At 31.9% G+C, this 15,559-nt stretch overlaps 1 protein-coding gene and 1 long non-coding RNA gene across 5 annotated transcripts in view; one reads left to right on the forward strand and one right to left on the reverse strand.

The window, feature by feature from the left end:
• The window catches only part of LOC124367535 (huntingtin-interacting protein 1), a 76,561-nt gene that overhangs the window by 21,742 nt on the left and 39,260 nt on the right, over positions 1-15,559 (reverse strand). For 3 of the 4 annotated variants that reach the window (XM_046824460.1, XM_046824462.1, XM_046824461.1), the window contains exons 10-13: positions 14,227-14,310; positions 11,425-11,568; positions 3,744-3,900; positions 1,916-2,005 (exon numbers count right to left, since the gene is read on the reverse strand). In XM_046824460.1, the coding sequence (XP_046680416.1) occupies positions 1,916-2,005; positions 3,744-3,900; positions 11,425-11,568; positions 14,227-14,310 (475 nt within the window). The remainder of the gene's footprint in view (positions 1-1,915; positions 2,006-3,743; positions 3,901-11,424; positions 11,569-14,226; positions 14,311-15,559) is intronic. The other variant, XM_046824463.1, reaches the window with a different exon arrangement.
• Positions 11,893-15,559, forward strand: part of LOC124367538 — a 48,348-nt gene continuing 44,681 nt past the window's right edge. The window contains exon 1 of the long non-coding RNA XR_006922909.1: positions 11,893-12,022. This is a non-coding gene — a long non-coding RNA (uncharacterized LOC124367538). The remainder of the gene's footprint in view (positions 12,023-15,559) is intronic.

The following is a 15,559-nucleotide window of genomic DNA, read 5'->3' on the forward strand; positions in this document are numbered from 1 at the left end:
GATCATCTTCTGACTTGATAAAGTTTTTAAGATCCAAAAAAAATTATGAGATTAATGACCTTTTCATCATTTAGAACTTCTTGCAAACCTCTGTTTAAAGAATTAAAAATCTTATCACTTCCAAATTTATACATTCTGAAAACCCTACTAACAGTACAATCAAATTTTTGAAAGCTTATCAAGTGATAACTTTGATCATAATTACAATACAAGATTTAAAGCTAATTTTCAATATCCCATACATCGACTGCGTCTGGTAGAAAAAACTCCAATATACACGGCAAAAAAACTATACAATAAGTTTACCTCAAAAATATAAACATTTAATCAATTCAAAAACATTTAAAAGCAAACTAACAGATTTTTTGTTGGAAAAAAACTATTATAGTGTTGATGAGTATTTGATGGATCCTGAATTTTAAAATTGTGTTTTAACATAGATTACATTAAATTTGTTACGCTGTCTTGACCTCTTATATGTATTTTTATTAAGTTTATATTATATGTGAATTGTGATGGTGCATATGTATGAATGTATATGTGTATGTATCATTATTACATTAATTTATGACAATGTTACCTGTTTCTATAGCAATGCTATGTATAAAACGTTGACGTAACAATAAAGACTGATTCTGATTCTGATTCTGAAGTTAACTCTCTCAATTGTAAAAAACAGTGAAAAGCAAACATTAAATTCTGTGCTTTGTTTCAAAAGTCACCTAGTGCCACCATTGAGTTGTTAATTCATGCTTACGAAGACAAGGCGATGAAGAAGAGCCAAGTTTAAGAATGGCACAAACGTTTTCGCGTAATCATTGAAGATGATCCTCATAGTGGACAACCCTCAATTACAACCAGTGATGAAAACATTGAATGAATACGGCAAGTAGTACAATCAAACAGTAGACTAATGTTTGAGCAAATTTAATTTGAGGTAAATTTATCTCATGGTAGTATCCACACATTCTTCATAACCATTTGAACATGCTTCGATTTGTTTGTGAAAGGTTTCAAAAATGCTGACTGACAACCAAAAAGAAGTTAAAAAGTTAATGGCTGGTGAGTTGATTGATATGGCCTATGCAGATTCGGAATTTTTTTGAAAAAAATTAAAACTGGTGACAAAACATGGTGCCACCACCAAACAAAAACATCAGTTCTCAGAATGGAAAACAAAAACATCTCCAACAAAAGAAAAATTTTGCTTGAACAAAAACAAGAGTTATGCTGAACATTTTTACTGCGAAGGTTTAATTCACTACAATTAATCTAATGCCTTTCAACTGATAAAATGTTCGTTGCCCCCGCCTGGTGCACCTACCACCTTTAAAGTGGTAATGCTTACTTATGCATTGACGGATGTCGTGTAAAAAAGTACTGTTGGAATTGTAATAAAAATTGCAAAATAGTTGGTATTTTGTAAATTTTTTTACAATACTGGTTTTTTTTTGTTATTTGACTTAAACAATTTTCAACAGGTGCCATTTTGTAAATACTGAAGCAAATCACACCATTATTTTTTTGTATACATTTCCTTATATGTATCACAACCTATGTGCAATATTTGGTATATGTAACTTTACTAGTTCTAGAGGTAAGAATTTTTTGAAAAAAAAATTGAAAATGACAGCTAGCGGCTAAACAACACATTTCTTGACCAATATTTACAGGACACTTTTTTGTTGAAATTCTTGAAATCAGCCACAGAAGTTCGTAATACCCTCTTCTGAACGTCCTGTACATATAAACCATACCAGGAACTGTTTGACTCTACCTGGTATAAGTGTTTGTATCGCAACATGATATACCGAATCCATCTTCCATTCACGTTTACAAAATTAAACTCATAAACTTATGGTTATGTAGATAATGGATAATTATATATTCTCACACAGTTCGGTTACTAGCGTACCTGGTGAACACGTAAGCACAGAGATTGCAGGATTTCCGAGCTCATTCACTGTCTGCCTCATGATGTTCTCAGCCTCCGTGATCACGTTCTCTGTAACGCCAACACAACTTAACATAGCTGAACTATATAAAGTCTTTACATGAGAATACATTAAAAATGTTCAAATTAAAATAAATTTGTTGGCTAAAAACCAAATCTATACTATTTTATTCAAGTATCAATGCACTTTGAAGTAGAAATTAAGAGTTTAAACCATATATACAGAACAGTGAGCAGATCAATCAATTAACATATTTTACAGGGTTGATACTAACCGTGGATATTTTCAGGCCAATAATAAATGGTACCACTTCCATTCCATACCTCTGTATGAATTACATTAATTTTTCAAACTGAAAACATTTTATTCTTCTTAACTTAATACAGCAGAGCCTACACACATATCTGAATATCTCTTATCAATTTCAATATCTTCAGTGGGAAATAGAACTTTAAAATACTGATGGTTTACATAAAATTTATTTTAAGTGTAAGTTATATATATGTTATATATATATATATATATATATATATATATATATATATATATATATAATTTATATATATAACATATATATTTATATATATTTATATATATATATAAATTATAATATATATAATTTCAATAAACATTGAATCACAAAAAGTACTTGCTCCGCCGGGAGCAATATATATATTGATTTATTTTGATATTTTTCTAGAGCATACCTTTACATTAGTAAATCAATTTATCTGAAAATGTATTAATTCTAACAGGGTTCAGTCTTTATTACTTCTTACTAATAGTACTACTACTCGAAACTATGCACCCTTACTTTAAAAAGTATTCAAGAAATCATAAATATTTAATGTTACATGTCATTTGTTATTTGATTATTTCCAAGAGTATACATAACTATGAAAAATCATATTAATGTGATACAACAAATTTATAACAATAAATCATTGACAACTCAATCTACGGATAAAGTATATAATGTTTAAATTTGAAAGAATATTACATTAACATTAATATTAATATAGACATGGTATTCACAAACATCATCTAGTATTTTACTACTGGGTTTAAGGATGAAAAGGCAATACAAATTACAACAGTTTACAGGAAACAAATATTTAAAACCGTGTTAAGCTATTGATTTTTCAAACTAATTATCTCAAAACTAAAATGAATTCCATGACAAACATTATTCTTACCAATATTTTTATCTAGGTATATGACGTCCATTTCAGCTGTTAAAAAAGTGAATATACACATATTAAACACAATGTTGTTTGTAGCATTTTATCAAGTTTTCAATAAATTAATCAAAACACAAGGTCAGGTCAAGAATTTGTATTGGCTCTAGTCATCAAGTCCCTGCATTTTGCTACGTTTTTAAGTGTTTTCTGAAATTGTTATCTTCCCAGAAAAGGAGATATCAATTTGTTAAGTATACAATGTGGAATTTTACATCCAACAGAAAAAATAGTCAGACCTACCACATTAATACTATATACAGCAATACACAGCATTCCTCAGGGGTCATCCTTTAATATTATTTTGTCATTGTTTGTTATTTGTACGTTTTTACAAATAACAAACTTCATCTAAAACATCATTTAGTAATATCAGTAGTGATGTTAATGAAATAGATTTTTTCTTAAAGCAGATAATATTATATTTTATCCAAGCAAGACAAAGCTTTGATTAAATATCCAATACAAGTTAGGTTAGTTTTTCAAACAATTTTCCAGATGGAAACATTCAAAGTAATAAGTAGAAAATTTTCTCTTGATGACCACTCACCGAACAGCAGCTTCTGATCGCTTTGAGAGTTGCTCAGCTTATCCTGGAAGTCCAACAGTCGTATATCCAGCTCTTCCTTCTGGCTGAGCAGATCCTGCAGCTCACTCTCCAGCTTCTCCTTCTCTGCGCTCACCCACTCCACACGACTCGTCAACGCCTGCAACACAGCCAATATTTCTCCTGCTTGTCTGTTAAATGTGTAAAATTAACTAACCTGATCCTTGATTAATCAATGTGTGTAACTTTTTTGTCTCATTAAACTCAACTAATTCACTCTGGAATTGTTTTTAAGAGGTACTGTGAAAGCTTTAAGGAAATAAAAATATAACTGACAGGAAGAAATTTTTAAATGCAATAAAAGATCACCTTACCAATAAGACATTGTACGCCATTAAGGAATTTTTTTAGCCCAAATGACTATCTTATATAAATTATCATTTAAGTTAGATCTTAAACCTATGTTTAAAAGGATGTGTAAATTATCCTCGATTTTGACTATATCGTTAAGTGAAGTGTGTGTAAAGAGAAAGTCAGGAAGGGGAGATACCACACCTGTGACTCCCACAAGTGAAAAATTGGTAAATCCCATGTTATTTAGTCAAACTAAAAGTATTAAAACAAGTGGATCTGAAAATGACTCAGAATCCGGAGTGTCTAAGAAACATACTTGCTATGTTTGTAATAAAGGATTTTCTTATAATTCTATCCGTGCTGTATGTTCTAAATGTCAAAGTATGTATCATTTAAAGTGTACCAAGCCTGCCATAACCAAGGATGAATATTTAAAAGTTAAAACTAGATGGGAGTGTGTACAATGTAAGCAGGACCGTAGTGGAGATATCAAAGACGATAAGTCTAGAGATAAGGATGCAGCTGGCGCGGTCGGTGCAAAGGACATTACTCTAGCTGATATCTTATCGGAGATGATAGCATTTAGACGAGAGGTAAAACAAACAAACAAGGAGTTTTCCGACTCCTTGCAAAAGTACTCGGAATGGATGGATGAAAATACTAAAAAGATCGAAGAAGCAACACAGCGTATTAATTCCGTTGTGGATAAAATTGACGTTCTTTATCAGGAGAACGTTAACTTGAAAAAAACTGTTAATGAATTGAATATGAAAATTAACTCATTGGCCTGAGCCAATGACTGATCAGCTAAACAGAATGAGTTGGAAATAAGTGGCGTCCCCTGTGGAGATAAGGAGGATCTGATAGATATTTTAAATAAGATATCAACAGCAATTGGTTTTGGTTTCTTCGAAAATTTGGTAAACAAGTGCTACCGATACAAACGAACAGGTGCAGGGGACAGGCCAGGAGGGATAGTGGTGCGCTTCGTGCGTCACATTGATCTTCAGAATTTCATTGATAAGAGAAGGGAGAAAAGAAATCTGAATACCAGGGATCTCGGCTTTATGGGAGGAGATGCAATGCCAGTCTACGTCAACACCTGCCTCACCCCTGAGAGGAGGAAGCTTCTAAATGCAGCCCGCCAAGTGAAGAAGGACAAACTCTATACCTATTTGTGGACAAAAGATGGATGCATTTTTATGCGAAAAAATCAAGGGGATTGATACATTATTGTGGATTCTCCTGAGGATCTAAATAAACTAGCGTGAGAATTGAGTCACCTTACGCTCATTGTGAGTAAACAAGTGTTATTACTGTGTGTATTTATGTGTAAAGAATCTAAATATATTTGTAATATGAAGTTTATTAGTTTAAAAGAATATCTGTTAAGAGTGTGTTTTGCGTATTTTAAGTGAACGGATAACCGTTATAAGTATATTTGTAGTATTGTGTGAATTTTATATTTTCAATCATAAATAATGGTAGATAATCAAACAATAATTAACGATAAGAGTCAGACGATTCAAATATTTGTTAATAGATCGTTAGGGTCAAAACATTATTTAAGGATCATTCTTGTTAATGCGGAAAATGTAATTGTACATAGAGAAACTTTTCTAAGCCTTTTTAATAACGAAAGTTTTTATATAATAGTTGTAACAGAAACATTTCTAAAGCCAGCTGTCTCATCTGTGTTGTTTATGATTGAAAATTACAATTTAATACGTCATGTTAGAGAGAGTATAGAAGGAGGAGACCTCGCGATTTATATTAGAAAGGATTTTAATTATAAAATTATTTGTATGTCTAATGCAGTATATTGTAAAAAACCAGAATATCTTGTTTTGGAAGTTTCTTTGAGATGGAAATTGTTATTGTGTGCTGTGTACCGTCCACCAAAAGTGGGTCATATAGCTGAATGCTTTGATGTATTAGCAAATCTGTTACCTGTTTATGATAATTTTGTTTTAATTGGAGATTTTAATACCGACATTAGTGATAATAGGATTTTCGCTGATAAGACCCAGTTTTTGAATCTTGTAAACCGTTTGAATTTATGTATACTGCCTTTAAATCCTACATATCATAGGCCAAATTCCGATTCTTTGTTGGATTTAATTATTGTTAATAGCAGGGATAGAGTAAGAGAATTTGGTCAAACTTCTGTTTCAGGGTTATCCTATCATGATTTGATATATGTAGAGTTAAATCTGAAAACCAAACTTGCTAGAGATAATGGAAAAACACTGATATGGGACTTTAAAAACGTGGATAAAGATAGACTAAAAACCGAATGTGCTAATATATGTTGGAACAATATTTTTATAAGTAATTGTGTTAATGACAAGGTTGAAATATTAAATAATAAACTAAGACAATTATTTGATAAGTATATACCTCAGAGAAAAATATCCAAGAAGAAAAACGTTTTTCCTTGGATTAATGATGAAATTAAAAACATGATGAAGGAAAGAGATAGAGTTTATAAGCAGTATGTAAGAACTAATAATAATGTTGTATGGGAAAACTACAGAGTTTTACGCAATAGGATAAAAAGAATAGTTAGAGATAGTAGGAATCAACATTTTGCACATGTTTTTCAAAATGAATAATCAAATAAAGATCTTTGGAAAATCTTAAAGAGTCAGAGAGCTGGCAAAGTGTCAAAAAAGTTTATTGATCCTGTAATGTCTTTAGATAATTTAAATGCATATTTTTGTGGTGTTAATAATAGAATAAACCCAGACCTTATTGAACATTATAAAAACTTATGTGATCCTAATAGTGTAAATAATAGTTTTCAATTTAATGGTATTGATTCTGATACTGTGTATAAGGCTTTGATGGATGTTTCGTCAAATTCTATTGGCAATGATGGAATTCCAATAAAATTCTTACAAATAATCTATGAGGAAATAAAACATGTGCTATGTCACATTTATAATTTTTCTTTGGCGAATAGTGTGTATCCAGATAAATGGAAGGAGGCTTTAATTCTTCCCCTACCAAAAGTGTCCGATCCTTCGGAGTGCAAGCATTATCGATCAATAAATGTTTTGTGTGTACTAGGTAAGATGTTAGATAAGATTGTGTTTCAGCAGATGTATCAATATATTAAAGATAATAACATTTTGTTCAAGTATCAGTCTGGATATAGATCATCATACAGTACACAGACTGCACTGATAAGAATTACAGATGATATTAGATTGGCTATAGATAATAAGAAAATTACTGTATTAATGTTACTAGATTTTACAAGAGCGTTTGATTGTGTACAGCACCAACTTTTGTTATCCATACTTGAGTCATATAATTTTAGTGTAAGTACAGTAAATTGATTCAAGTCGTATTTAGAACAAAGAATTCAAAGGGTAAAGACAACGGGGGGATCTTTCTCGGATTGGAAATTAAATAGTGTAGGAGTTCCACAAGGCTCAAACCTCTCAGCTTTATTGTTTTCATTATACATTAATAGAATTGATGAACCTATTATGTTTAGCAGGTTGATGTTGTATGCAGACGACACCCAAATGTATATACATTGCCATTTAAAAGACATTAATACAGCTATAAATAATATAAACGTTGATTTGGGAAAACTTTACAAATGGTGTACTGATCATGGCTTGAATCTTAATACAGTAAAAGCCCGCTAATCCGGCATCCAATGGTTCGGCACTTTCATTCATCCGGCACTGTTTTAAAAAAAATCGCGTAAATGAGATATTTTAACCGCACTGTGAAACGTACAGTTCGCAAGAGCGCTCGGAAAGGTTCGTGCTCAGTCGGAAGGGATCGTATGTGACGCAGCAGCTGTGTGTGAGGGGGTTCAGGGCCACTTGCTGAGTGTCCGCCGTTACGTGTTTGTCTAGCGTCTAGCGTCTGCCTCAGTCTCAGTCACTGTCAGTTCGTACTCGAGTGCAGTCGTGAGTGTTGTGCTCGTTTATATTGTGTTTTAACTTTCTCAAAGTTGTGCCCTATGTTTTCCAAGCCCGGCTCATCCACCAGCAAAGTTGGAAATAAACGTAAGCATGTCACACTTACCATTCAACAAAAGCTAGAAATTATAAGACGTGTAGAAAAAGGTGAGAGTAGAATGAAGCTAATGGAAGAATTCAACATTGGTTCATCAACAATGTATGACATCAAGAAGAATAAAGAAAAGTTACTTAAATTTAAGTCTCAAACTACAAATGTCAAAGACATGCAGTCTCGACAAACTTTAAAAAAACCTAAACTTGACGACCCTGACGAAATTTTATTCAAATGGTTTAGCGCTAAGCGGTCTGAAGGGAAGCCTGTGACTGGGCCCATGATCATGGAAAAAGCTAAACAGTTCCGTGAGGAATTAAAAATAGATGAGAAAGAATGTGCTTTTTCTGATGGTTGGCTGCACCGATTTAAAAATCGACACGGAATACGGAAGCTTGATGTAGCTGGGGAGCTCCGATCAGCCGACCAAAATGCGGCTGAAGAATATAAAGCTGAATTTGAAAATCTAGTTGAAGACTACGATTTGTCAGCATGCCGGATTTACAACGCTGATGAAACTGGCCTACTTTGGCGTTGTTTGCCTAATTCGACTTTGGCAGCAGGGGATGAGAAATGTGCCAAAGGCTTTAAAAAAAACAAAGACCGTTTGACAATTTTGCTCTGTGGCAATGCATCAGGGGACCACATGTTGACGCCTTTCGTCATCGGAAAAGCAAAAAAGCCAAGACCTCTGAAAGGCATTACCCACCTACCCGTAATATACGATGCTCAATCCAATGCGTGGATGAATTCCGATTTATTTAGAAATTGGTTTTTCCACCACTTTGTCCCATCTGTTAAAGGCAATCTGAAAAACCGTGGCTTACCTGAAGACAGCAAGGTTGTGCTCATCCTAGACAATTGCAGAGCTCACCCTGCAGCGTCTGAGTTGATATCGGGAAATATTTTTACTGCATACCTCCCGGCAAATGTCACGTCCTTGATTCAGCCAATGGATCAAGGAGTGATTCAGAACTTTAAATGTTTTTACAGAGCGTCCTTTCTTCAAGGCCTGATAAACTCAGAGTGTATGGTGGTTGATTTTCAGAAAAAATTCAACATAAAAGATGCAATTTTCGGAATCGCCTTGGCATGGAAAAAGGTCAAGCCCACCACTCTACAGAAATCTTGGCGAAAACTATGGCCAGCTGCCTACCAAGAAGAGGACATTGCTGTTTCAGTCGACAATGAAGCAATACTGGACTTGGTGGCCCACAGTTCCCAAGACGAAATAAGGAAAGTGCCACAAGAAGAAATCTTGGAGTGGATACACATTGATTGCGACGAGCCAGTTGAAGAAGAAATTACGGATGAACTGCTCATCAACAGTGTACTTGGACCTCAGTCAGAGCCTCATCCTGTGGAGTCCGAATCAGATGATGAAGAGGGAGCAGATGATGATCCAACACCCGTGCCTACGTGGAGTGAAGCAAGTGCCACTATCGACACGTTTATACGATTTGCCGAACGCAGCAGCTCCTACAATGCTTCAGAGCTTGTAAATTTATATGTTCTGAGAAATGACTTTTTAAAGAAGAAACATGATAAAAAAAACAAACAGACATTAGGTCTTTTTTCAAATAAAATACTGTACACAAAAATTATGTTTACCATAATATTTATTACATAATGTACGCACTAGTTAGCCTACATCTAAGTTAACCTAAGTTTAGAAATGTTTTTCTAGGCATTAAATGTTCATTTTGTGTTCAAACTAATGTTTGTTTAATTTTATTTATCTCCTTAATAATTCTTTAATTGTTTACACGTAAAGAGTGATTTTTTTTAAAGCCACACTCTGAAACTTAAACGACGATTTTTAGCCCGCTATCATCGCTAATGTAGAAAAAGTAAAATCAAGCTACTGTACATTATCTCTTTGGGACTGAAAACCCAGCCACTATTTTTAAAGAGTGATTGTATTTTGGCTGGGTTTTCAGCTTTTCTGAGTTAATATCACTTGATTTCACTCCTTTTACTTTAGTGTGATACGATTTTAGCGGTTAAAAACCGAATTTTCCAGCATTTTTATATGACGCTCAGTAATCCGGAACACTTCGATCCCCGAAAGTGCCGAATTAGCGGGCTTTTACTGTATATCAAAATGTAAACCAATAATTATCGGTAATCCTAGGTTAATTTCAAATATTGATATTGATAATGTGTTTCCAGTTGTGATAAATAATCAGATTTTAAAATATGAGCAATCCGTTGTGAATTTAGGATTAAGAATGAACCAAACTCTTTCGTGGGTCGAACAAGTAAATTATATTCATAACAAAGTTTTTCAGTCCATATATCAATTTAAAAGATTGTGTTTTAATCCTCCAGTGTTAATTAAGAAAATGTTAGTTTTGACTTTGGTTATACCATACTTTGATTACGCTAATTTAGCATTTAGTGATTTGAATGATACCTTAACTAGTAAATTACAAAGGGCCCAAAATGCGTGTATTAGGTACATTTTTAATTTGAGGTTGGATGATCATGTAACTAGATACTATTCTAGGCTGGGACAGCTTAAAATAAAGGAAAGAAGGGAATATAATATTTTATGTATGATGTATAAACTTTTTCAGACAAGGAAACCTGACTATTTGTACGAAAAATATTCAAGATTGTTTGATGTTCATTTGAGAGAAACACGTTTTGGTAATAGTACGCTTCAGTTTCCTATTCATCGAACTGTATCGTATGGGAGATCTTTCTATGTAATGTCCATTAGGCTTATGAATATGTTATGTAATGATATTAAGAATAGTGTTAGTTATGATATATTTCGTAAAAAACTCAGAGAGGAATTATTAAGAAGGTATTTATAGATATTAGTTGAATTAATAACATTTGTATGATTTAATTAATTAAATTAAAATATTTGTATGAGGTAAAGTTGAAGTGTATAAATTTAGAAGATACCGAGTGTAAGTGTGAAAATTTGTAGTTTAAATGTAGTAAAACGACATGTAATAGTTATTCTTATTAAGTTAACTATAATGCCACAACTGAATTGTAAAATTCTGTATTTGTGAAAGTTTGAAGCCTGTCTTGGTGGAGGAGTGGACCATCGATCCAAACCAAGGCAGGGTAAATAAACGAATTGTCAATTGTCTTCTCTCTCTCTCTCTCTCTCTCCCTCCCATCCTCAAAATGTTTTGTAAAAAAACAGGTGTGCTAATTGCATGATTAAAGTATAATGTAAATAAACTATTCAAAAAGATAATTTGTTATGGGCTAGCAATTAACTTATTTAGCACTAACAACTGTATTATTTAGCACTAACAACTGTAATTACCTGATTGTGTTCAGCAGCTGTATCTGCTGTCGCCTGCAGGGTTGCCAACTGTTCCAGAACCTGCTCTAGCCGCGATTTTTCCCTCTCTTCTGATTCTAATTCCACATTTCTTACATTCGCCAGCTGTTTGTCCACGTCCGCTTTCTGGCGAGATCCACAAAATAAACAAGTCAAATTTTAAATTAGATGGTGATGCAGTTAAAATATATTGTTAGGAAAATATTACAACTTCTGAATTTTCTAGGATAGGAGTTAGTGACATTACCTAAGAGTTTACATAATTTGTATAGTATTTTTAACATTCAAAACATTGAACCCAACAAAAAATGACTAAACATACATATTCAATACAAATAACGTGTCTGGTCGGCATCTTTGCTACATTAAACTCTAATCTCACAAAATACTTGCATAATCAAGCAATTAAATTAAACTATCTTGATAATGTGTCTTTAATATATGTATGATCTGTGATAACAGTTACAATAACTGAACTCAGTTGCTAAAGATGGAGGAATTTGTTAAAGTGGATTATAAATTATATATTGATTACCGAATTTAATTTTGGTGTCGTCCGAGTGGATTCATCTAAAAACAGGTAAGTGATTCCAATAATTATATCTATGTAATATAAGAGTAACTATTTTTAATCTAAACTTTACTATCATTAGCAAATATTTTTAATACATAGAATGTTTCCAAAACCTTGATATAATCTTCAAAACAAACATATATATTTAAAACATTTTTCTGGCCCTAAATCTCATCACTTTAGTTAGCATTTCCTTATCCGTTTGTGCTTTTTATTTCAAATACTTTAAATACAACACTGATACTCTCATCATAAGAATCATGAAGGGATATTGAAAGAGATAATGTAAATGCTGAGAAGAAGTAAAAACTAAAATGTTATGATCTTTGTTTGGGTATTTTTAGCCAAACCTTATAAAGTCTGATGTTTCTTTTTAATTTAAATTTGATTTAACTGTTCTGTTTCTATTAACATTTTTAAACACCCTGTAGATCCGTTGCATATCAACAGTTTCTATTTTGTAATTAATATAATATATTCGTACGGAATGAAATAAACAAAGGATCAAGATTTTTCTTAAACAGTTCAAAAGATTTTAGTTCATTATTGCATCTATAGATAGCAATAATGAACTAAAATCTTTTGAACTGTTTAAGAAAAATCTTGATCCTTTGTTTATTTCATTCCGTACGAATATATTATATTAATTACAAAATAGAAACTGTTGATATGCAACGGATCTACAGGGTGTTTAAAAATGTTAATAGAAACAGAACAGTTAAATCAAATTTAAATTAAAAAGAAACATCAGACTTTATAAGGTTTGGCTAAAAATACCCAAACAAAGATCATAACATTTTAGTTTTTACTTCTTCTCAGCATTTACAAAGAGAATGAAATAAACAAAGGATCAAGATTTTTCTTAAACAGTTCAAAAGATTTTAGTTCATTATTGCATTATAGATAGATAATGCAATAATGTACTATGTCATTATATGAAAATTTAAAATATGTATGAGGACGAATTTTAAAACTCTCTGGACCTCTCTTACAATTAATGGCCAAACAGCTTTTAAACCTCAAAAGATCAAGTAATCTGAAGTAGGTAAATCTCAAAAGTGGTGCTAACGCCCACTACCCAAATAGCATCCTGTTTAATGTTTTGATTTAGCACAGATTTTGATCTAAAACACCTCAAATTGAACAACCACTTAGTCTATTATAAAGAAGAAATTCTGGCAGTTTTTTATTCAAAACTAATATTATCAAACTATAAATACTTAAATATTTACAGGCAAATACAAGTTTATGCTGAAGATTAGTTTGTGCTGAATCTTGTAGACATGCGATATTCAAAAAATTATCTTCTTTATGATTTTTTATTAGTTTTCTATTATATAGATCAACGAAAAGATATCCTCATTATCCTTATTCATTTTCTTCTGAATGGTGTCTATAATATAGACACCTAAAATAGACGAGGGAGAAAATAGATTGCAAAGCCTTAATTATTTACAGTAACTGAAATCTTTAGAATGTTATTGTAAAATCTGTGATCACAACAATTACCCCTATTTTTTTGTATTCTATACTTATTTGTTTTGTTTTTCCCACACAATGGACTGGTAACAGAAGGAATATGTTGTTTCACGTACAGTGCATGAATACAAAACTAATATTCACAAATTGAAATGCATGATTTGCCATGATAATTATGTTCTCACTCAGGCGAATCTTGTTTCTGTGTACCTTTTGTTGATTTACAATTAGAGCAGGGTTTTATTATCCAGAAAGCATTGTTTGACATATACATCCAAAATGCCTTCTGACTGTAAAATCTTTTGAGAAAATATCTATGTCAACAGTCCTTGTATACTTGTATAAAACTATAAGATATTCAAACTTACAGTGCTGTAATGAATTAAAAACATTGTACAAATATGTTTAAAACTTTACCAAAATTACGATAGGGACTCATTGTTTGAGAATTAAAAAAATTAGAAAGCAAATTGACCAGAACAGTCTGGGCGTTATATTTTCGGAAGAGTCAAGACAAACCTTCACCGTCAGGAAAACTAAAAGCTCCTCTATTATTGAAGGAAAAATATTATTTTGAAAAACATTTTCATCCCTCTTAAGCTAGTACAAGAGGCCTGGATGACCAATCAAGTCCCAAAGCCACGAGCGTGAGTGAGGAAGCGCTATTTACAACAGCACAGGAAGAAAATGAGAGGAAACTCCAATCATGCCAAGATCGGAAATGGGCTTACGATGGACATAATAAGAGTGTTTGCTGCCCTCGCAAACTTTGTCATCTTGTCGGAACCTCGGAGTGCTTTGTCCACGCCTGCTTTCTGGAATGGGACCATCTTGATTAGATTTTACCATCAACTAGCATACTTTGTGAAAGCTTCATTGCTTTACCAGATTTAACAACCATGTATGTTTGTTTATTTCCACTATGAATTGAGAAATACCTGTAATATCTACGCCTTATGTTGAAAAAAAATTCTGTTAAGAATTAAAAGAAAAACGCTCATGACTTTGGGCCTTGGAATAAAATTATCATATTTACAAAATACTTGCATATGATTAAAAAATTGAAAAGAATAATTTAGTTTTGTTTTTTAGTTGTTTGTTTAGTTTTTTGTGTTTATGTTTAAATGTATTGCCCTTATAGTTACAAATTGGTACATGAAAGAATGGTTCCATTCGGCTAATTTCTAGACATTAAAATTCTTAAAATATGAGCTTTAATATAGAAAAAGAGTTTACAAACATATTAAAACTAATTAAACTGAATGAATTACAGAATAAACTGTGACGATTCAAACAATTTTAATTTGTAATTTTTTGATGATTTGAACTTTTCTCCCAATTTCTTGACATTCCTATGCAATAGTACTACAGTTTACTTATTTCGGGATCTTGGAATATTTGAATATTTTATATTTTTTCCTTGAGCTTTGAATTATCTAAGTTCTACTGTATTTTAAGTTGAACAATTTAAGTTCTAATTATCTGAAATCCATAGTTCCCACACCTAATGTTAACTAAGGATCACCTTTTAAGGGTGTCCATATTTTAGGTGTTAGGTGGACAAAGGTCCCTTATTAAAAATAAAAGATAAATGGTGTAGAAGCTAAAAATATTTGTTTGAATTTTCAAAATTTGAGTTGATTCAGTATATGTATAGAACATTGTTTTATAACACTTCAACAATCAAAATCATAAAGTCAACTTATATTTTAGCTAAATGAAAAATGTTTTGACTTTTGTTAAAGTGGAGTTACTACGGTAAATGTAAATGTCACACTCTTGTCTAATTTGTCCAAAATGCAAGAAAACTTATATAACTATTTACTATCACTGATAAATGAATAAATATTTTCCAATATTAATTTTATTATTGCGCAAGGCCATTCGGAATAGTAAAATTAATATTGGAATTTTTTTTATTCATTTACCAGTGATAGTAAATTAAACTCTTTTCCAATCCTCCAAGATTTTTCATTATATAACTATGTCCATCAATACATATAAATATATGTAGCAAAACTGCAGCAACATATTACAAGTTTCTTAGACTTGTAATGTTTCACT

This window comes from Homalodisca vitripennis, chromosome 8, assembly GCF_021130785.1.
Source record: "Homalodisca vitripennis isolate AUS2020 chromosome 8, UT_GWSS_2.1, whole genome shotgun sequence".
Taxonomy (NCBI): Eukaryota; Metazoa; Arthropoda; class Insecta; order Hemiptera; family Cicadellidae; genus Homalodisca; species Homalodisca vitripennis.